Raw genomic sequence first — 22,583 nt, 5'->3', positions numbered from 1 at the left:
CAGTATTCAAGAAAATGTCTTTATTGTACATGTTGGCTTCTATTGCTTGTATCCCCTCCCCAATCCCATGTAGTGCAAAAAATTCAGAGAAACAAAGTTCCACATAAATAAGTCAGATAACTTACAGAGAAATCAAAGTGAAACGGTTTGACATGGAGTAGACCGGCTCTGCCTACCAGTAAGGCCAAGCGAACCTCTCCCCCCATGTTGGGGGGCAAGGGCTCCTGCCTGGTCTTGCTGTCTCATGGCAGACCGACCCCGAGGTCCCTGGGCAAAACACATCAACATACATAGCCTGGAGCCACCTGCTCAGGGGTGCTCCTCAGCTGGGAAAAGCTCACATGGGAGATCACACAAATAACATCTTGGGTGAGACATCGCTAACTAAAACTGGCAGAGAAGCCACACACAGCTGACAGTTCTCCTCCCCTCAGACAGGGAACTACGCATAGACAGACAGACACAGACACACAGCCCCTCCGAGGCCTCCTCCTCGGCAAGGGATGTGCAGCACCAGAAGCAATTCTACCCTGGAATCTCCCAGGGCAGATGCTGACACCTCGTGTCCACACAGTGTGGGTCAGGGTGCTCCAGACCCCTGCAAGCTGCTGGGGAACTATTTTGCCCTTTCCTTCCTTCTTTATCTTTTACAGGAAAGCAGTGAGCATCTGCATAGTTAGTACATCAGAGACACAAAAGGCTCCCTCCTCCCCAGGCTTCTGCAGAACAGGCTCAGTGGTGATATTGCTCAGGACCCAGCCGGCGGGTGACAGGAGCCACACTGCCCCTTTTGCTGACCCTCGAGGCAGGACAGCACTGCACATCGTTTGTAGTGTACATTGCTGAAGATCACTGGGGCCAAGGGTGTGTGGCGCAGAACTCTCCTCAGCCTGCTGCACTGCCAGCTTCCCCCGCTGGTTTTGCCTGCCTGCCACCCCTCTAAGACAGCAGCCCCCCTTCACACTACAGCGGCCACAGCTGGACCAGACGCTGAGCCACTGCTGTAACAACTCATGCCGTTTCTGAAATGAGCCCCGTTCCTCCCTTCAGCAGTCCCTGCGCTGCTCCTCTGTGCCCTTCAGCAGCTGGCTGGGCTGCACCGGCCTTTCGCCGTTCCTCACACAGGTCCTCAGCAGGACCTTGGCATACAGGGCCAAAGCCCAGCAACAGCACCTTCCACTTCTGACATGGCTGTAGGGCTTTTAGGCTCATTCTCCTTCAAAGAGGTCCCTAGAGCCAGGGGCACCTTGAATGCGCTGGCCGATACAAGTCCAGCAGAAGACAAAAAAACCTGATGTTGCTTACAGGAATGGGATGGGAAGGAGTGGGAGCTCGCCCATGCGTAGGCACACGCACGCAACAGGGCAGACGTCACCGATTTCATCGTTACTCTGAACAAAGCAGATTCATGTCGCCTAGTTAGGGCAGCCCTACTGGGGTGCTGACCAGGAGGCAACCTGCACTAGCAGAGCCCAGACATTTACAGGGACCTCTGCAATACAGAGGACTGGGAGAGCTGCCAAGCTGTGACAGGCTGGGGCAGAGGCTTGACAAGTGAGAGAAGAATGAAAAGCAGATTTAGAGTCTGTTCCAAAAGCCAAAAAGGCCTCCTGAGCCTGAGGGGCCCAGACTGTTCTTGGGGAAGAGGCTGGGGGAGAAGCAGCCCAGATTTTCAGAAGCTGCTGGTAATTTCAGGTGTCCAACGTTAGGCACTGTAAGTGGGCTTGTAAAACATGCAGGCACCTGTCCAGGATAAATCAGATTGCCATAAAAATTGTCTTAAGCTGGGGAGTCCCTGTCTGATCTCAAACTCTCCTTTCACCCCGAAAAAAAGAGAAAAGAAGAAATCTCTAGCCACTAGAAAATTTAGGCCAACAAATACCGTAACAAGTGAAATCTGAACTCTACAAATGAGAAGAAGTGGGGGGGGGGGGGGGGGAGGACAAAGGAATGAGTTCAAAACAGTTAGACCATGTTTCCAATGCTACATTTGAACACTATTGAGGTACCAGTGGTTGAGTCATTCCTATGTAACGTGGAGAACACCTGATAATATGTCTCAGTTCAAGGCTCATACATTCACCCTACAGCATATGCATTGAAAACACCACCCAAGAGGTTCCATGGCACAGGTGGGTCTAGGCCAGACCTGTGACTTACAGTACTAATTTATCAACCTTTACTTCATTAAAGTGGTTGCTTAATTGCCAGGGAGTCACTAATTGCAAATGGTCCCTTCCATGCTGTTTTCACTGTAAATACAGTATCTCACACATGCACACACCCCCACACATCTATAGAGAACATCTTCCAGGACACAGTCATCATCTCATCAACAAATGAGAAAGCAATTGCATCCCTTCTGCTGCCTTAAAAGCAGATGGGATGGGGAATACAAGAACAGTGTAAAAAATAAAGGGCTATGAAGTAATTAAAAATTAAAATATTAGCATTCAAATAAAAAAGGCAAAAAATTAACAATAAAAAAAAGTAATGCCAGGCAATCCTCATTTAGAAGGCTAGACTGTCCTTGTTTAAGAACCAATACCTTTCCATAAACTCAGAATCTGCTCTGCAGAGAGGAACAGCAAACAGGCTGCTCTGTTCCCAGCCAAACTGTGAACCAGGACCACGTGCAGGGAGTAGGCAGCCGCACAGTCATTTGAACCTGGGACAGCAATGGCATGGATGCAAACAAGGTCATTCAACCCATCTGCCTGGCTGGGGACTCCCCAGAGCAATGGTCAGCTGGGATCTTAGTGAATGAGGTGGGGCCAGCTGAGTATGGAGATGCTGGAGGGTTCAGGATGCTGCATCCAATTTTGTCTCCAAACCTCACCTCCTCCAGATGCTGTCCCGTAGCTGGGCTTCTTTTGTTTGTGTATTTTAAGGCATCAATTAGACACCATTGAGAGCCATACAGTGGCCTCAGAGTCTTTAACAGTGCACAATAGGCTTGGTAAAGAGTTTGGCTACAGTGACATTCAGAGGAGCAGTTGCACATTCAGCCATGTCCCTGCGAGGAGTGCTGTCCACCTCTGCCACCCCACTGGACTCCTGGAAGCCTCCAAGGCTGGCTGTGCTCATATGTGTGGCACCGGCTGGATCACGTGAATCCAAGAAGCAGCAATGGTTTAAAGTTTCCCCTCCCCAAAGAAAATACACGCCCTTTGGGTGAGTGGTGAGATGAGTCTGAACAGAGCAGAGAGCATCCCCTCTCCTCGCCCTCTACAAGGAGGGTGCTCGTCCAGGAAGCACATTTCTAACTGCTGTAGTCGTGCTGATCCGATGTGTGCACCAGGAGTGGGGATAGCTCCGGGGGTCTGCAGGAGTGCTGGGGCTGGAGGCAGCAGCCGGTACCTTCACTCTCCTCCTACAGCGAGTGGCTGCCCCGCGGGGCGGGCCATGCTGGCCTAGCACTCCGCCAGGCACCCCTGTCCCCTTGAGGTAAGGTAGATCCTGACTCTTTGTCAAAGGCTTGTCGAAGACACCGACAAGGTGGGCGAGGAGGGGGGCGGGAAGTTGAGGAGTTCCAGCACAGCCACCCCCACGCTGCTGCGGCGTGTGAACATGCACGAGGCTGCTACCCACTTGTTGGTACGGGGGTTGTACTTCTCAATGGAGTTGAGGCTGGAGCTCCCATCGTTGCCACCCACTGCATACAGCCACCCATCCATGGCCACCAGGTCGTGGGTGCTCCTGGAATGACCATGAAAAGACCACAGTGGTGTGAGGCTCGAACACGGTGTATGTGGGGCATTAGGGGAGCTCAGCACCTCAGAGGAACCGGCCAGAGCTCTGTCATCCCACAAAAGGGAGTGTCCAGCCTCACAAATGCCCAGTGAAAATGAACTACTGGTGCTCCGTCAGTCAGTGGCAGAGTGCAATATAGAGCCTCAGATCTTCCTCTTCACTCTGATACCCTCCTCCTGCTAGAGGAGGACCACCTCTAAGTAACAGGCCCTAGGAGCCTAAAATCCTTGGACTTCCAAGCCTTAAATCCTCCCACAGCCCAGCAACATCTCCTACATGGCCTCAGCTAGCTGTACCACCTGATTCTTTATGGCCACAGAGACTGCCGAGAATAAATCCCTTTGCAGAAAGTGCCTGCTGCAGAATGTCCCTGCTCTGCCCTCCTGGCACATGCGTACCAGTCCCTCGCAGTGCAGCAGGGAGTATTGGCTGCCTTTGTGCAGGCAGCACAGAGCCAACCAACTGCAGCATTAGCCAAGCCCTGGGGCATGGTCTGCATTTAATGGTTTGCAGCGCCAAGCACAGCAGGGCTCTCGGTGAGATGGGATCCCTGTTCCTGACTGCAGGAGCTGAAGCTCCCCTGCAGCTCGGGACTGTGGCAGTGGCAGAGCTCCTTACCTACGGATGTTCATGGGTGCCACACTCTCCCATGTGTTGGTTTTGGGGTTGTAGCGCTCAACAGAGTTAAGGCAGCTGGTCCCATCGTTGCCACCAGCCACATAGAGCATCCCCTCCAGCACGGCCACTCCTGCACTGCTCCGGCGGCTTAGCATATTGGCAATGGGCGTCCAGGTGTTGATCTGGGAAGAGGCAACGTTTGTTTGTGAGCCAGTAATTTTCTACGTATCCCTGCCAAACCAGTCCTGTGGTAACCACACAGCTCCTCAGATAACAGTCCTTCCCCCAAAAAGACTGCTGGGGGGACCTAACTTCTCTCCTTTTGGCTCTCCAGCAGAAAAGCTGCAGGCTCCAGGAGAGGCCACTGCCGACTGGCTTGGGAAGGCGCAGCCACAGCTGGCAGGAGCCCTGCCAGCCCAGGGGCCTGAGCAGAGATCCCTGTGCCAGGCCACCAGTCACGTCACAGATGAACGCCAGCCCAGTCACTGGAGTTGAGCTGTATCTATTTCAAAACTGTACAAGCCACAACTGTGGCTTGACAGCTCATGAAAAACCTCCAGGACCCTCTCTGATCTTTTTGCAGTCATCTAACCTGCTCTTAATAGAGCTGAGAGATCCAAGGCCCAACACATGCCCCTAGCCTGCCACAACCCCTTCTAACTGCTCTGGATGTGTGTGCAGGGAAGGACCTCAGCTGGAAGCTGGAAAAAGCTCAGGGCACGTACCAGAGCCTTTCCTCTTCGAGAAGTTGAGCTGGCCTACAGGCAATGGGGATAGTGTGTTCTGGCAGCTGACAACCTCAAGGAGATAACCCCGAGCCTGCAGCTTTGGCTCACTTTGCTCTGGATTGCACCCCAGATATTCTGCCCTGCCAAAGAGCTGGGGAAGGGGCTGATACCCGCTCCATCTCATAGTCACGCACGGTGGCTTAAGTCTTCAAGGAGGCAGGCAGGTGAGTGCTGAGCAGGCTCCTGTGGGCACACTGCCTGCTCCACTGCTGCTGCAATACATTGCTAGGAAGCGGTCTTAATCACTTTATTAATCACTTAATCACATCATAAGCTATGGCAGCTCCAAGAGACCACGCGTACCTGATCTCTCATTGTCTGCTAAGTTCTCTAGCAACTTGTGTAGCCCTCAGCTTTCTGCAGGGCCCTTTCAGGCACGCATAAGGAGGGGAGAGGGAAAAGGGTTATCAGGCATGCTCTCTCTCGTATTTACCTGGGGCTCATACTTTTCTACTGTGGCTAAGTGGGATGAGCTGTCATATCCCCCAACAGCATAGAGGTTGCCTTCTGCAAAGACAGTCACACATGCACAGGAGTTAGCTAAAGAGCACGGCCCCAGTCCCAGCACAGCCTCCCACAGCTCTTGCACAGGTATCAGCTGAGCCGCAGTGCTGCCTGCTCCCCAGGCAGCCAAGCTCCTCTCAGCAGGGCTCCCCCAGCTCCCCCTCCCCTTGCAGCAGGAGCACTGTGAAATATTCATCAGGCAATTTCTCTGCCACACTGCAAGCTTCCCAAAGAGCTCGTTCGCCTGCCACTTCTTGACCTCCTCATTATGGGAGCTGCAAGTGCTCCCCACCAGAGCAATGGGTTGGTTATTTTTAGCAGCAGAGGCTGGAGCAGGGGAAGGCAATAAAGGCTGTGGCAGGCAGAGAGTATGAGCTGGTGATGGAGGGAAGGAAACCTCTGAGTCAGCACTGAGAGCTGAAACCAGAGAACAGGGCAGGGGAGAGGCACACAGAGACACTGGGACACTGCACAGCAGTTCCTGGGATGGTGGGGAACAGCATGCTAACCTGGCATCCCCAGGGAGGTCCAGCACCTGCTAGGGTGAAGAGTCATACTTGCATTAACCCCATAGCTGCACTAAACAATGAAGTGGTTCTCACACTGCACCCTCCTTAGGGACAGAACTCATTCAACCAAGTCAGGAGACATGGCACCTAGCGTTGTGACACCCCTGGCAGAGACAGTTTTGACCCTGCACCACCGCTTGGATCATCACTAAAAGGACTGTCCTGCTTTTGTAATGATGGAGTAATAAAGTTATCTTTTCCTTTCTAGGGACAGGTGATCATCCACAGCCAGCCCTCTTGCTCCAAAATGGAAGGGCCACAAAGGAGCTGAGGAACAAGTTCTGGGTTCCCTCATGAGTTGCCTGCAGAATGTGATGAAACACAATTACACTAGGGAGACTGAGGAGGAGGGCAGAGGCAGAGAGCATGTCAGGACATCGCAGAGGAATGGCTGGGCTACTGGGACTCACAGCTAGGGAATCTAGGAAGAAGGGGTGGGAATTGGAACTGAATAACATGAAAAGGAACCACCAGAAATGCAAGAGACAGTTTGCACAGAAGTCAGCCAGGTCCTCATGCCATCACCCACCTAGTGTTGCCACCCGGACGTAGCGTCTCCTCGTGCTCATGGCAGCGATGGATGTCCAGGTGCCTGTCAGAGGGTCGTACCGCTCTGCGCTGCAGCAGGCAGGGACACAGGAACATAAGGTGTGACACTGGCAAAGCCCAGGTCAAAGCTCTTTGACACAGGCCCTCAGGGGCAGCTCCCAAGGAAGCTTGGGAATAGATAGGGAAAATGGAGGGAAGAACTGACAAAGGCTGTGTTCTGTTGTGACAGAGGGCTACAAAATGGGTTTTCCCCGCAAAAAACTTTGCCTGGAAGGCACTGGAAGACATAGCTGGATTGCAAGACATGTACTCTGGGGCCAGTCCATCTGTCAGGAGCAGGCCTCGGGGGCTCCCCCAGGCACCCAGCACCAAGGCCAGTGCAGGCAAGAGCAGTGGAGGAGCCTGTAGCAAGACAATCCCCTACCTGTTCAGACATGAGGCCCCATCGTACCCTCCAGCAGCATAGAGAAGCCCATGAAGCGCTGCTACACCCAGGCAGCTCCTCCTCGTGCCCATGGATACCTCAGGTTGCCAGGAATTGGTGACAGGATCGTAGGACTCCACTGTGGCCAAATCAGAGGTCCCATCGTAGCTGTAGGGAGAAAAAGGGAGAACGCGTTAAGAGCTGTGAAGCCTGGACCGCAAGTGAGGCTGCGGGCTTGTCCCACTGTGCTAGAGACGATCAAGGGCCTAGACAGCACAGCTTTGCTTGTGTCCCTGCCACCACCCCTCTCCGCTCCCCGCTGCCCAGCTTCCTCGAGGCAGAGTGCACCGCAGCACCTGCTGGCAGCGCAGAGCCCCGAGCAGGGCTCTCCTGGGGGTCTGCGAAGACCGCGGGTCGCAGAGCCCTGCACACTGGGGAGGGGGCGGGCTGGGGAGCAGCAGCGTAGGGCTAAGGGAAACGGGAGGAAACAGCACAAGTCCAGGACGTAGCCACCACCAAACTGAGAACTAGCAAACTCACTGCTCCAAACTGCAGGGGCAGCAGAATAGTTTTCAGTTGCTATGCCCACAGTTAGTAACCCAGAGATAGCGGACTGCTTTGTCCGGAGGCTGGCCCTGGGAGGTTCTGCTGGCCGCCTCTGCTCCCAGAGCAGCTTTTTGCCACTCTTGCTGCCGGCTCTGTACAGCAGGTGCTGAAGGCAGCCCTGCCAGCTCCCTGCGCACACCTCCCATGCCCTCCTTACCCGCCCACAGCATACAGCTTGTTCCCAATGGCAGCAACGCCCACTCTGGCCCTGCGAGTCGACATGGAGGCCACCATGTGCCACCGGTCCGTCCGTGTGTCATAGGCCTCACAGTCCCCATGGATGGCGAACAGGCTCCCCCCACCTGCACACGGGATGGCAAACAGAGCAAACAACAGTCCAAAGGCCCTGGGAAGGGGGTCGCACGTATGTGAGCATGTGGCAGGGCCTTACCCACAGCAAACAGCACAGTGCTGGCCCCCTCGCAACGCCGTGGCCTCGTCCTGCTGTTGCTAAGGACCCCTCTCTGCTCTGGCATGAGGTGGTACTTGAGGGCTTCGATCAGCAGGTCCTTGCACTCCGAGTGATGCCGCACCAGCAGCTCCGTGTCCACATTGCTCATGAGGAAGTCCCGGCTCAGCAGGGGCAGCCGCACACACTTCATAAGCTGAGGGGAGAGGAGTTAAACTCCACTGGCAGGGTGAGAAAGGTTTATGCCAGTGCTGCAAACCCTGGGGACCCTGGCAGGAGCCTGGACCATTAGCTTTCACGTCTTTGCAGAGCCAGGAGCCCTCAGCCTAGCCGTGACAGGTCCCACAGATTCCCACCCTGCCTGCTGCCGGTACTCACATCCTCCTCCAGATCTGATGGTACAAGTAACAATCCTCACTGCAGACACCAGTCCCCTCCCACCCAGCACACCCCATGTTGCATTGCCCACAGGAGGGATGTCTGAGTGCACACAACCAGCAAAGGTGTAGACAGAACTCCTCTACCCCTGGGGCAGGTGGAAACCCTCAGACAGAGTCTTCCTCATCCTGCCCCATCTCAGTCCCAGCCTTCGGGAGGACACCCAGGGATGCTTCCTCCCGCCGCTACCACCTTGGAAGCATGAGAGGAGCGAGACTTCAGGAAGCCAGGGCTGCTGGAGGCACCAACAGCCTCTACTGCAGTTCAGGGCTCCGTCTGTGAGCGGGTGCCCATGCTGTGCAAGCACTGGCAGCCCCACAGGAAAGGGCTTAACCATGTCTTCTCTGTTGCACCTTTGGCAGGCAGGATCGCAGGCCCATGCTCCAAGATGCAGATGCAGGGAGGCAAAAGCATGAGCTAAAAGAAGTCCCTGCTCAAATTTGCCTGAGCTTTTAGTTTGAGGATGCATGTGAAAGCTCAGGAAGGCTGCAGGCAAGGCTGATCTCTCCTGCTGCCCACACCCTCCCCAGAGCTCTGCATGCCCAAGCTGCCAGGGGTCAGACAGGGCATCCCCCTTGGATTTGTCAATAGTTTGGACTTCACTCTAGGAGACTGAACTTTCTCAGCCACACCCTCATCTATGCCTGGACTGGAAACGGTATGGCGAGGACCTGCTTGCTGTCCTCTGGCCATCCTGCAGTTTCCATCAGCTGTGTGTCCACTCAGGCCGGGCACTTGGAGCAGGTGGGTAGAACCAGGGCATCCTCCTCAGCAGACTCACCCTGGGGACATGCTGTCTTCTGCTGTCCACATCATGTTTGACCCAGCTGAGCACAGCCCGGTATACCTCCTCCTCTGATGGCACATTGAGGCTGTCACTAGAAATGAGGTCCAGCACCTGCAGAGTTGGGTGGAAAGGGCAAGTATTGGTTGGTATGGTTGGGAAGGAAGCGACACATTCACACCCCCAGGTAACTGGCCCAGCAGAACAGTGCTGTCAGAGGCAGAGCCCCTGCCTCCTGTAGATGCTGGCAGATGAGGGGTGTACAGCTAGTCTCCCACTGGATGCAGAAGGACCCAAAGAGCAACCAGGTCCCCCCAAAGTAGGCAGGTGCAGCCATGTGTCTCCTCTCCTCACAGCACTGGTGTGGAGACAGCTCTGCCCTCGATCATCTTTCTTGGTTCATTCCCCCAGTTCTGTGTCTGAAGCTGCTGCAATGTCTGACACTTCCAATTAGCATCGGTGAGATCAGGCAGCCGACTCTGCTTGCACACGTCCCTTCAATATTTCATGGGATAGAGCCAGGTGCCCTGGCTGTTCCCAGCACACTCCACCAGCCCAGGACTACAGAGCTGGAGCAGGTGGAGATACACACCCTCCCCTCGCTGCCACAAACCCCACTGCCCTGGGAACAGACAAAGGGAGGTGTATGCATCCTGGTAAGGGACCATACAGGGTCAGTTGATGCAAAGAAAGGACTGGGAATGCCTCCAGGCCAGGGCACAGCACAGTGCCCTACAGAGAGCTATGAGCCAGGGGCCATACTGGCACCACGTGAAGAGCAGCAGGAAACATTAGCTGAGCGCCGAATTAAACATCACAGGTATGTGACCAGGGCAGCCAGGACTTTTCCCTTGTGCTGTGTCCCTGGAGAGAGGGCAGTGTACCCAGAGCTCACATGGCAAGCGCCAGCAACAGCAATTATCCTCCGTGTTACCCTCCCATCCCTATTTCACATGGGATTAAGCTTATGCACAGCATTCTTCCCACATACTGTCTCTCCATTGGATGGAGAGGACCAAAGCACAGAATCTGGATACATTTTCCTGCCAAACCCTGTCCCCTCAGTGCAGGTTCCTTGGGCTCTTGACACACAGACCGTGCCTTCCAGGACAGAGCACAAAAAGCCTTGTCACACACATATCTTCACACTCCCATCAGGACCTCACCTGTTTAAGAGGCAGCAACATGAACTCCTCCGTCTTGGACACCTCCACAAAGTGTTGGAGGACATACTTGTGTGCAGACTTGAGGAGGTCGCTGCACGAGTGCGTGTCAGCAAAACCCCGGATCCCCAGGCAGTTGGATGGGTCGAGCTGGCTGAGTAGGAACTTGCAGCAAGCATCCCGCACACCATTGAGCTGAAGCAGGCTGGCAGCAGGAAGAAGTGTCTGGCAGTGAAAAAGAATGAGGGAAAAGAGAGTTTCCAGGGCAAGGAAACCATTTTCACCCTTGTCTCACTGCAAGTCAGTAACAGAACAGGCTTACTGAGCACCTTCAGGCACACAAGCGCATAAAGGACAAAGCATTCTTTGTTTCCAACAGGACTAAGCTAAAGAACAGCTGAGAAGGGCACCTGTAACTCCCCACAGGGCCAGGAAATGGCAGGAGAATGGCAGATGCTCAGGACTAGACCTGGCCACTGCATAGTGCCCCAAGGAGCCATTCCCAGCCACAGCAGTAACAGGAGCCACCCCTCTGGGCACAGGGGAGCAAATGAACTCCCTGACCACTGTTAGATGCAGATGCCATCACAAAACAACAGCTGAAAGTGTTGAGCAGAAGGAAAGAAGAGTCCCCAGGAGGCAAGTATTGTACAGAATGGCTTTGTGGAGAAGACAGATTTTGGGGTAAGCTCCTACCTGTACATTCCCCTCGCCCACCACAATCTCAGCTGTGTAAGCATATTGCACCAGCTGCTCCAGGGCCTGTGGGTCAATGTCGTGCAGAGTCACATGGGTCTGGCGGCTCTCGCTCATCTCATCTGGGGCAACACAGACATTAGACATGGACAAAGTCCCACAGCAGGATTGTCTCCCCGCAGGAAGACTTGACCATGCACGGAACAAGCCACATCCACCTCCACAGCCCCGCATGACAGCCCAGGAAGGTCTCCTCCCCAGCTCTTAATAAGGAGAAGCAGCAATATACTCTAGGGAATGGGGTCCGTGTCTGCAGGATGGGCATCAAGATACCCATGAGGGGGGTTACGAGCAAAGGGCTTCACAGAAGGGACTCAAATGGGGAACGTTACTGCACTTGCTCACAGAACTGACATACAAGCACCGCATTTCCATAGGGTAGGGCAGTGAGAACAGGGAGCAGAACAAAAGGGGGCTTGCAGAGAGGAGAGGGTTTGAAGAGCGGGAGATAACTGGCCGTGGGAAAGAGAGGACACTACTTGCTTGTGAACATGGCGTGGAAGTATGGGCTGCATGACGCCAGCACCACCTTGTGGGCCTTGATCTCCTTGGTGCCCACATGGAGCACAATGTCACAGAGCAGCCCGCGTTGTCGCATGCGGTTCATGCACATGAAGGCGTCGTGATAGTGCCGCTTGGAGTTGTGGGAGATGCTGTGGCCATCACGGTTGAGGAGCTGCACACCCCCTTCCATGGCTGCAGGTAGTAGATGGTGTGCTTCCCTTCTCACCAGCACTGATACGGAGGAAAACCAAAGCATTACCCAGGCAGGAATAGCTCTAGCCCCAGATATTTCCCACTGTCCCCAAGTATACCTGCCATTGCTCAAAGACCCCATTCAAGAACACCTCCCACCCAACCAGCCCCTGCCGGGGAAACATCATCCAGCTCATAAACCCATGATGGGGAGGAGATAGTCTCTGGAGGAACACAAGTAATAGAAAGCGATGCTCAGACTCTTCTCAGCTGTGACACTGCTTCCCAACTGTGTTCATCTTTGGATCGAAATCCTCCTTACCTGCCTTCAGAAGGGTACTGCTCTACAACATATGCACCATCTCCAAATCTGCCTAACAAGGCACACTCCCAAGAGCAATGTTATGGACCACAGCTCTTCGAGTGGTGGCTGTTCCCTTCCAGCTTCCAGAAGACGCTAGGAGATTTGTAATGAATACATCTGCCTTCAAAAGTTCAGCTTGGAGAGCTGCTGTCTTTCCTGTGCCCACACAATTCAGAAGGATAAGGCAGTGGGCAAAGGCAGCTGCAGCACAGAGCTCTACAGTCCCAGTCCAGACTCCTGCAGACCAGGGGTTCAACTCTTCCTGCCATTTTATATTCCAAGCCCCTTTTTGGGGAGAGGTTGGGGATTCCCAGGTGGTCCGTTAGGGAATAGGAAACATGCATTTTAATATCCTGATCTCCACTTCCCTCCAGCATCCTCTACCCAGGCTCACCCAGCCTCAAGGCTGCACCAAACAGTCCTGCTCCAGCACCACAGACTCCTGTTCAGCGCTGGCCTAGCAGGTGATCTGGGCAACACAGAGCTCCTAGATCTCCCTGGAAGCATCCCAGCTGAGACCCTGGCTGTCCTTCAAGGGGTAACTTTGAACCTCAGGTAGTTTTGGTTTGACAAGGCTGACAGAAGAAACGGACAGCAAAGATCAGTGATGCTGATCAGGCCGCTGGGACCCAATGCAGAACTCAGTCTGCATGCACACCTACACGCCACTGAGCACGGAGTGGGACAGTCCTTCCACACAATCTGGGACAGCCCCGGCAGGGAACAGGAGTATGAACTTGATTGGCTTGTAGAACTCAAACATTGCCTAAATCAAGGAATAAGGGCATTTATTTGCACAAAGGTATTTTCTCTTTCCATTCTGTTTGCATCTAGGCTGCTCATGGTGTTTTGAAAGGCGTCTGACTGTCCCCCTGCAGCAGCACCAGAAGGAGAGGTGGGAGAATGAAGAGAGGATGACTGAGCAGCAGGAGCAAGGAGGAGGAGGAAGCAGGAGAAAAAGGCAGCTTGAAGAAAAAAAAGCCCGTGTGCTGCACTCGTGCGCCTACCCCCGCATCCCTGCGGTGAGAGAATCCCCTCAGTCTCTGTGCTCCTCACGACACCTACACATTGCCAGCCGTGCCGAGCCTAAAAATAGAAATCTACCATGCTGTACCGGCTCAGCCCCGAATGCAGCTATCCGTTTTTAAATAGCAATTGTAACATGTACTAGAGTCTGGGGGAGGAAAAAAGATGAATAAACATCTTTCCTGAGCAGGAGAGAAGCCTGCAATGCCCTCTTCTATTTGTATCATCCCACGTGATACGAGATTCCTCATTTCACTGTCAGCAGGGAAGACTCACGGGCACACAACAAAGGCAACACCTGTTGATGCTTTCCAGTAATGAGTAGGATGCTATTGTGCCCTTGACAGGAAAGAAGAAACCCTGAGCTAACTGGCCCTCTCTTCCAACACCCCTCAGCTGAGCTTTTCAGAAAGCTGCCACATCTCTAGGGCACCCTCAGTGTGTTAATTCACGTGCATGGACACTGCTGGATGAGAGCTGCCTGCACAAAAGTGGTTTATAATTATTAGCATCTCTACCTGGGCTCAAGAGCTCCTTTCCCAGATCTGGTTCAGTGGCACAGACAGTGCCTTCTTGCTTTTACTCCTCTCCCTAGCTGCAAGCCTGAGGGTCTTCCAGACCTGCTTGAGCTCGTCTACCTTTTTAATGCACTGCTGAGGCATACTTCTCCCCATCAGTATTTAATCATGCCCCAGCTCTAATTGAGGGCACTCGCACCACCTGTTCTGGGTGCTGATAGCCAGGGACAGGAGCTCCCAGCTCCACAGTGGTGGGAGGACCCAGGGGGGGACAACATAGGACAGGACAGAAGAGCAGGAAAAAGATGGGATTGCTTCTCCTTGTGCTCTTGGAGACTTCTGAGGAAAGGTTTGCCACCCCAGCCAGGCAGGGGGAGCACACAACTCCGCTCCAGCGGTCAGGGGAGAGACACAGAGAGCAGACCAGACTGAAGGTTGCTGTAGCCAATGCACTGGCATCACAGTAATCAAACACATTTCCAAAGAGGGTCCGAAGTGCTGGGCTCTCTTCCCAGCCCTGCCACTGAGTCATTGCACAACTCTGAACAAGTGCAAATGCAGAGTGACAAGGGTGACATCATCTTTCCTTGCAATGATTCCCCTGGTGAGGGGGTAGAGACCAGCTATTGCTCACTCCCGCTCCACCCACACCACCCTACTGTCACAGCAAGGGATGGCATGCACCTCACAGAGCTCTGAAGGGCTGGTGCCTCCCTCACCCACACCGCTGTGCAGCACCCTGAGCTACACCATCACGTCACTGTCTCTGATGTGACCCAGCAGGGAGCAGGGCCAAAGGGAGATGCCATCCCAGTCACCGCACTGCCACCAGGCTCCCAAGAGCATCCACACACCAGGGGACAGCCCACAGCTGACCTGACCCACAGGCAGCCTGAACCAGCTCTGCTTGATGATTTTTCACTACAGCTTCAGCCGTCCCTCCCTCAAAGAGCAGCTCACTCACCCACCTTGGGAAAAGGTCACCCTTCCAAAGCGCAGGGAGCGCTGGCATGGGTCTGGCCTGAGGTTTGCCATGGGTACAGCCCCTTCAGTCCCACTTCCCAGTGTCCCCTCTAATCTGCAATAACTTGTTCCCACCAGAACTCTTTTGCTTTAATGGATCAGAATATGATCAGTGGGGAAAAAGGGAAAGGACACCCCACTGCTGCTTGTGCTGCTCCCCGTGCCCAAACTCTCAGCTTCATTGGCAGCACTGAATACTCCTTATTTCCTTGTAAAACTTCATTCCCAGGAAATGAAGGTCTATGAGCACCGCTAAGATATAATTAATGAGGAACAGTGCCTGGACCTCGAGAGACAGTAAAGCAGTGTCCAGAGCTCCAGCGGGGGGAAGTAAATACAAGCCCACTTTTGTGGAGCACGCAGCAGCATGAATGCACGTGTTACGCATCAGCTATAATGGATGCGGTGGTTGACTTGTAATAACTCTTAGGTTATGACAAAAAAAAGAAGGCGTTTGTTTGGCCTCTATGCAACAGAGCGTGGCCATGCATAACAGCTCTGTTAATTAATGCAAATGATCCCTGCCCAAAGGGAGGTCTGTTCTCTTTGCACAAAAAAACATATTTTGCTGAGAGTGAAAAGAAGCATGCTGAGCAATAAACAGGGAACAGAGTATCCTCCAGGGAAAAGTTCAGAGCCTGCCCTTTCCCCAGGAAGGCCCTGGAGAATGGCTTTTTGTTGACAGCCTGGATGGAGATTTTGTGTCTGCCAGGCTGGCTAGGAGACTGCAAAGACACATCCTGTACAGCTGGTCAGATGTTGGGGATGAGTCTTTGCTGTGGATAAGGTGACATCCCCTACTGTAAGGCGTGACATGCCCTAAGTCCTGACATACATTCATGCTTAAATCCATCACTTCCATGTGTGCCCTATCCCTATGCTGATATTCCGGCACCTCTTTTCTGGTAAACCAGCTACAAAGCCCTGCTTTGTGCACAGCACTGCATCTCCCACAGAAGGCTGCCATTAGACCTTCAGGATAAGACATCAAGTCCTTGCGGGCACTCACCTCTATCCCAGCATGTCACAGCGCTAACAGAGCAAAGGGCTGCACAAACAAGGTCAATAAGGTAGCACTGTGTTGCCAGTTCCCCTTTCAGAGGAGCAGTTTTCCCCCCCTTCTTGGTGCTGGGGTTCTGTCTCCCAGGCACAAAGTCCTTTTTTTGCCTGCAGACCTCCTCTGGCTCTGTCCCCAGGCAGGAAGGGGCTGCTGGCGGTGCTACTCTGTTGTGCCCTGCCGCTTCAGATCTCTAATCCGGGTGGTGGAGCCAAAGCAGTGCCTTCCACAGCAGCACAGCAGAACTCATCCTGGGGCCGAGCAACAGCACAGACACCTGGGGAAGAAGGAGCTTGACAGTAGAGTCACAGGCAGGAATCACTGCTTCCAAGTGCATCTCCATCTCCCCCACACTAGAAATCAGAATTCTGATTTTTAACCCCTCTAAGAGGAGTCACAGGCCATTTGCTGGTAAGCAGCCTCGGGCAATTCAGCACTCTCCCAAAGAGCTGAAACACGAAATACACATTAAAGATCAGGGCAGGACTAGACTGGGGCAGCCTAAGGGGGGACAGGCAAGAGCCCCTGCCCAGCTATGTGTGGGGGTGTGCATACAAGGACAAATAGCTTCTTTTCTCCTGGGAGCAGGGCTGGGAAGAAGATGTGCTCCTGTGTCCCTGCAGACTCTTCCTTCCCGTCACCAGCCAAGGGACACAAACAGCTGAGCTGGCAGTAACAATAGCTGCTGTTATGCTGTTGCAAAGTAGGACCACTCATACAGCTCGTACCAGCATCCAGAGATGCAGCCGAGTACACTACAGGCCTGCAAATTTTCACCTTACTGCTTTGTGGAGGCCCCATTAATTTGGCTGAGCTACCCCTTTTGTTGAACCCTGTCCGTGGCTCTGAAGCCGATGTCTAACAAGAAGCTTTAAACTACCAGATGACTAGCAGTATTTTTGCATCAGTAATCCTCCTGCAGCAGGCATGTCTAAGACACCAGGGCTGCTGTCTTCATAAGCTACAGCAGACAAACACTGCCCTTACACCTTTAACTTGGGTATTCTAAATTCTTGCTTCTTTCAGAGGGCCTAGCACTGCCCATCACAAAATACGTTGCATTCTTACCTTTCCTGCTCCCTTCCCCACAGCAAACACAAAGAGGATTGGAAATCATCCAGTTGTCTAAACCCAGGACTCAGATGCAAAGCAGCCGCTAAATTGAGGAATTGTCCCCACCAGGACCTGTCCCATCAGCACCACTGATACAGACAGATGACTCTGTCCCCTCAACACAACACTTAGGGGTTCAGTCCCTTCTCAGCCCCTGTAGCACTTTACCTGCATCCAGGGAAATCAGACACTGACAGCATGCAGCAGCTCACATCCAATCTTTCTAATACAAGGTTAACTGTGCATTCAGCCTAGAAGAGCCAGCAATTGTGAGGAAGCAGAGGGACCTAATGGTTCAGGACCAGCAAGTGAACTAGAGGCTCTGAACTACTCTGAGCTACCGTGAAGGCTGATTTAGAGCTGCACCTATACAGAGGTCAGGACTGCAAATACTGATGGAAATGTGCCTTAATGTGGCAATGGGAGCTGTCATTCCTGACACCAGCTCTGCCTTCAGAGGCAGCAGTAGGGACAGTAGAATTAGGAAGCTGACAGCAGACTGCTAGACTGAGGACTCTGACACCTTGCACCCCTTTGCTACCTCCTGATGGACACAATGGAGGACATAAGCACACCAAGAACACATAGGTGGGGTGAGCTGCAAGGAGAGGTTAGGAGCATGCACCTCAGCCCAAATGCTTCTTTCCACCTGCTCTCCTCTCTTTTCTGCTCCCACTGCCAGCACTGCCCCTGACCACATTTGCCTTCTATTCCCCAAGCCCCCTTGCTATGGACGGGAGGGTGAGGTGAGCGCTGCTCCTGCTGATCAGTGGAATTAATCTGCTCCGAGCTAGCCTCAAGGCAGCACAGGGCACCGCAGACAGAGCTGAGTCTGCAGGACTGAGAATCCCCAGCTCTCAGTAGGGTTTGGGTTTTTTTAATGAATTAGGCATAACTGACACGCACTGAATCCTCCTGTCTAGACATCTGCAGAGAAGTGACAAGCTGCCAGAGAGGATGTGGAGCCTCAGCAAGGGGGTGGGGAGGACGAAGAAAAACTGCACACAGTTGCCAGCTCTACAGCACAGAGACAGCACTGGCTTCAGGCAAGAAGGGCACTCAGCACATTGACCTAGTCAGTGTCTTTCAGCAACTCAGTGGGTTGTAATCAATCGGCTCTGGTGCACACAGAAGGTTGGAGGTCTTTTCTAATTAAAGCCTCTTTCCCCATTACTCCTGGGGAGTTTTGTTTGGAAACTCAGCTCAGAGTGGCTCTCAATCATGCCAGCTCACGCTCAGAAGTGCTTTAGCTGAGAGGGCAGGGAGCACAAGGCCTCAGTGCCTGCATTGGGACATTCCCACACCTGAAAGAGATCAAGGGTATCAAACCTGCTTAGTGCCTCTCTGCATACACAGTCTTCTCCCTCTCACACACACTTTGCACAGGCAGCAACTCTTCCTGCAGACATCTTCAAATTCAGCTTTTGCCTTCAGTATTTTGCACTCGGAGGATCACAGCATCTCCAAGCAGGACTCCATGGTTGAGGGATTTAGAGGCATCTGTGCTAACATTTGGGTCATTAAATAATTGGTTCTAAGCGTCAGGACCCAAACAGGTTTGGGACTGCCAAATTCCCAGTTTAGGGAGAAACAAGAAATGGAAACTAATTCAGGCCTTGAGATGCTCAGCAAAATGTGCAGGTCTCCAGATGCACTGGGATTAGACAGCGGTTCCTACACTCCACCACAAAGTGCACCAAAATATAAGCACAAGGAGCCCTTTGCCTCGGCCAAGGACTGGAAATATGGGTCACATCTCAATTCCCCCTTCCCAGTGTCTCCCTGCAGACACAGGAGAGGAGCTACCGTTGCAACCAGTGCTATTTTATGGCACAAGCAGTGCCAAACCTCTACATGCCAGCATCAAGCAAGTCTCCTCTCCAGGCAGCAGAGTCATAGTTAACAGCTTCAGCTGTGCTACCCATCACTGTGGTATTCCTAATCTCCCTCTAGTCTTCACCATGACAGACATCTCTGTGCTCATTTTTCAGACAGGTAAACTGACAGATGAGAGTGCTCAGGTCATTGGAGGCAGTCCGTATCAAAGGATCTCAATATTCCTGGCTCGTAAATTTGCCCAGGAGCTCCCTCTCTGCAACATCCTTGGCCAGCAGCTACTCCAAGAGGGACTGTGCCCTTTACCTGTCCGCTGTGCAAGGTGATGGTGTCTTGAATAGGTGGCAGCAGGCCAGCTCAGAACAGGTCGCTACCACTCAGCAATGCCCTGACGTCAAACGAGTGGGATGAATTCAGTGAGACTCAGCACGAGCTACTGCTCAGCTTCTAAAGGAAAAGTTGACTCCATGATGTGAGGCAGCGTGGTCTACAGGCTCTAGATGAGCAGATCTTTTACAGACGGGTAAGCCAGGGAACAATGCTAGTGCCGATGCCCTGAGAAGCACTGCTCACAAGTGATTCTCTGAACCAGGAGGTCACCAGCTGCACTTGTCCTCATCCATTTTGCAGAAACTGCGTGGCCCACGCCATGTTTATGGACAGCTTACAAAGCCTCCTGCCAGCTTCAGTCATAGCGTGGGTTGGCAATGTAGATGTACTGGACCACATAAGCAGAATGTGCTTCCTCTTCCAAACAAGCCCAGTGCTTCACTTCACACTGTGGAGCAGCGGGAACCTGTTTTCAAGCCAGAAAATGATTAAGAGAATTCCCTCACATCTTCTTGCAGGCAGCAGCACAGGCCACATACATGAAAACTCAGATATTTGGAGCACGTGACATAATGGCCTTGAGTTTGCTGGTACACTGGGGGCTCGCCAAGGCCAGCGGGTCCCAGACCCTGGGAATTTCAGCTGAAGGAGCTGTCCCTGAGGAGTCATATCCTTTAGAGGAGGTAGTGTGCTTTGTAGCCAGTTCTGGCAGGCCAGGCAGAAAGGGTGAAGCCTCTCAAGCCTACCAAGCCCAGCTTGCCTAAGGGTTCGGAGGCAAAGCTCCAGCACCTGAGAAAATGCAGAAGCCAACACTGAGACTTTCAGCGTGGCTGTTTGATTTTTTTTTTTTTTTTTTGAGCTGCTGAGCCTGAAATGCAGCAAAGCAAAACCTGAACCCAGAAAAGTCTCCCCACCAGATCTCCAGTCTTCGGAGCACACCTGCCTTGACGTTCACATGCCACTCCATCTACACAGACCCAGACTGATGCCGATGAGAGCAAGGCTGGATGGCCACCAGACAGGCTGGCAGCACAAAGAGGTTCCATTGCCACCCTCACCAAGCTGACCTTAGCTGACAGAAAGCATAAGGGACCATCCTAGCTACCCAAGATGCCAAGGAGTGACTCCATTTGGATCCTAGACTGTAAAGCCACGAGAGCAGGTGACTGCTCCATCTGCCAGCTCCTGGTCCACTCTGAGTTAGATTTTACTGTGATTCATGAATTAGTCAGTTCTCAGGAAGGAAACTCAGATCTTTACACCCAAGATCCTTAAGAGTCTTACTCACTGCCATGATGAATAAAGTATTTCCAGCAGATGCTTGTGGGCCAGGAGAGAAACTTGGGGTGCACAGGGGAAAGATTCCACAGAGATGTTTGCTTGGCTGTAGCGATCATAACCAAAGTACATTCAAGTGTCAGCGAGCCACAAAACAGCGAACTCGTAACAAACCAGCACTCCTGGTGCAAAACGCTAGCACACAGACACCCCAAATGTGTTGTGTAGGCCCCATCCCTCCTCCCATCCTTAAATGCAGCTTCTGCCTTTGGACCATCCATACTGAGAAAGGGCAGCAGCTCCCTGAGACTCATTTGAGCTGTATCCTGTCCTAGGGGCAAGAAATTACCTGCAGCAGCCTAGCGCACCTGCAGACTGTCAGGACCAAAAGCACCTGAACATCCACATGTTGCTGAATCACTCCCGAACTAACCCTCCCTCCCTGTGGTCTCCAGCAACAGAGCGTGCCCTGAGACAGCGCTCATGGGACAGTAGCCCCTGAAGTCAGAGGAGAGCAGGCTTCCTTTACAAAGCAACTCCATAGAAGCGCAGCCACCATTTCTGCAGTTTTCTGGCTTGGCACAAAAGCCTGGTCAGTCAGTGGCTGTGTACTGACGCACAGAGCGCGGGGACAGCCACCCAGCCGCTGTGTTTCTGCCTTGTTGTAGGGCAGCCGAGGCTGCAGGGCCAGCGCTCGTCAGGGAGGGAGGCATTTGCTCAGCCAGCAGAACCAGACCAGCTGCCTGCCCCAGCCTGATGCTCCCCAGGACCACCACCGCCAACAGAGATGCTGTAGCTCAAGGAGAGCCCTCTGCCCTCACAGCCACTGCAGAGGCCAGAATAAAGCTGCCTCCCGCTTCCCCCCCGTCATGCTATCAGAAAACCTGAGGCGACATTTCTCCCTGTGCCCTTCAGCTCCCCCACAGCCAACGATACCGAGCAGCCCGGGTGCTTCCACCAAGGGGGAGTAAAACCGCGATGCCAGAACCTCCCTGCGGCTCTCCCCGCCCCCCTGCCTCTCCAAAGGCTCTGAAGCTGCGTGTTTTCCCGTTACTAAAGGGATCTCTCCGGGACTTGGCGGAGGACGGGGACACAGACCGCGCTTGGCACAGCGGCCAGAGCCGCCGAGGCGCGGACACGAAGCGGCCGAGGCAGCCGGGGGCTCCCCCGGCCGCGCTGCGCCGTACTCTGGCCGGGAAACGTGCCCTCCCGGGGGGACAGGCCACCGGCAGCGCGGAGGCAGCGGCGTGGAGTGATGGAGAGCTCTGCCGGGGGATCCTCTTGCCACTGCCCCCACCCCCCGGTAACCCCTCCCGGGGCGCTCCCGCGGGGCCCGGGCGCCAGGAGAGGCAGCGGAGGGGGCGCAGGGCCGTGCCCCGGCGGTACTCACGGCTCCGGCGCAGCGGCGGCCCGGCCGGCGGGATGCTGCGAGGACCGCTCTGCCCGCAACCGCCGGCCCCACGGCGCGGAGACGGGCAGGGGACAAGTGCGCGGCTCCTCCTTGGGCCGCGGCGGGACCGGGGACAGGACCAGGGACGGGGCGGCCCCACGGCTGCGGCTTCCTCCGTCACCCGGAATAACCCCACCGCGGCGCGGAGCCGTGCGAGGGATACCCACGGCTGCGCGCCTCCCCCCCCCCCCGCAGTTAAATCCCGCCGCGCACGTGCCACCGGGCTGCGGGGAAAGGGGAGCTGGCCCCGCCCCGCCCCGCCGCTCACTTACCGGGCACGGGGGCCCGGCCTGCGGGGGGTGGGGACACGCGTAACCGCTGCCCCGCTGAGGCAGCCCGCGGCCCCGCCGCCGGAGCCCGGTGGGCCGGGCGGGGGTGGGGCGGTCCCGCCCGGCCGCGCGGCACTCTGGGAGCGGAAGCGGCGGCCGCGCGGGGCTGAGGCAGGCGGCATGGCAGCTGCCGGCAAGAGGTGAGCGGCGGCTTCGCGGGCCCGGGAGGCGGGGTGGACCAGACCGCACCGCACCGCAGGCG

General features: G+C 54.2%; 2 protein-coding genes across 7 annotated transcripts in view; one reads left to right on the top strand and one right to left on the bottom strand.

The window, feature by feature from the left end:
- KLHL17 (kelch like family member 17) lies at positions 1-22,451 on the bottom strand. 6 transcript variants are annotated; one of them, XM_055705933.1, is made up of 12 exons: positions 22,325-22,451; positions 11,845-12,096; positions 11,302-11,423; positions 10,609-10,830; positions 9,440-9,556; positions 8,203-8,416; positions 7,969-8,113; positions 7,206-7,373; positions 6,762-6,850; positions 5,593-5,666; positions 4,372-4,553; positions 1-3,699 (listed from the first exon to the last, which is right to left on the bottom strand). In XM_055705933.1, exons 2-12 carry the CDS (start codon positions 12,053-12,055, stop codon positions 3,471-3,473), a joined length of 1,773 nt encoding a protein of 590 aa, XP_055561908.1. In that variant the 5' UTR covers positions 12,056-12,096; positions 22,325-22,451; the 3' UTR covers positions 1-3,470. The 6 variants fall into 6 exon arrangements, 5 of the variants coding, with proteins under 5 accessions (XP_055561908.1, XP_055561907.1, XP_005437796.2 ...); XM_055705932.1 differs by lacking the exon at positions 22,325-22,451 and adding an exon at positions 21,993-22,299; XM_005437739.3 differs by lacking the exon at positions 22,325-22,451 and having other exon boundaries at positions 11,845-21,985.
- The window catches only part of NOC2L (NOC2 like nucleolar associated transcriptional repressor), a 52,743-nt gene continuing 52,548 nt past the window's right edge, over positions 22,389-22,583 (top strand). Inside the window, exon 1 of the mRNA XM_055705929.1 lies at positions 22,389-22,521. Within this exon, the coding sequence (XP_055561904.1) occupies positions 22,502-22,521 (20 nt within the window). The 5' untranslated portion in view covers positions 22,389-22,501. The remainder of the gene's footprint in view (positions 22,522-22,583) is intronic.

This window comes from Falco cherrug, chromosome 3 (assembly GCF_023634085.1).
Source record: "Falco cherrug isolate bFalChe1 chromosome 3, bFalChe1.pri, whole genome shotgun sequence".
NCBI lineage: Eukaryota > Metazoa > Chordata > Aves > Falconiformes > Falconidae > Falco > Falco cherrug.
Note: the sequence above shows the minus strand (reverse complement) of the source record. Positions and strands in the feature narration are given on the sequence as shown.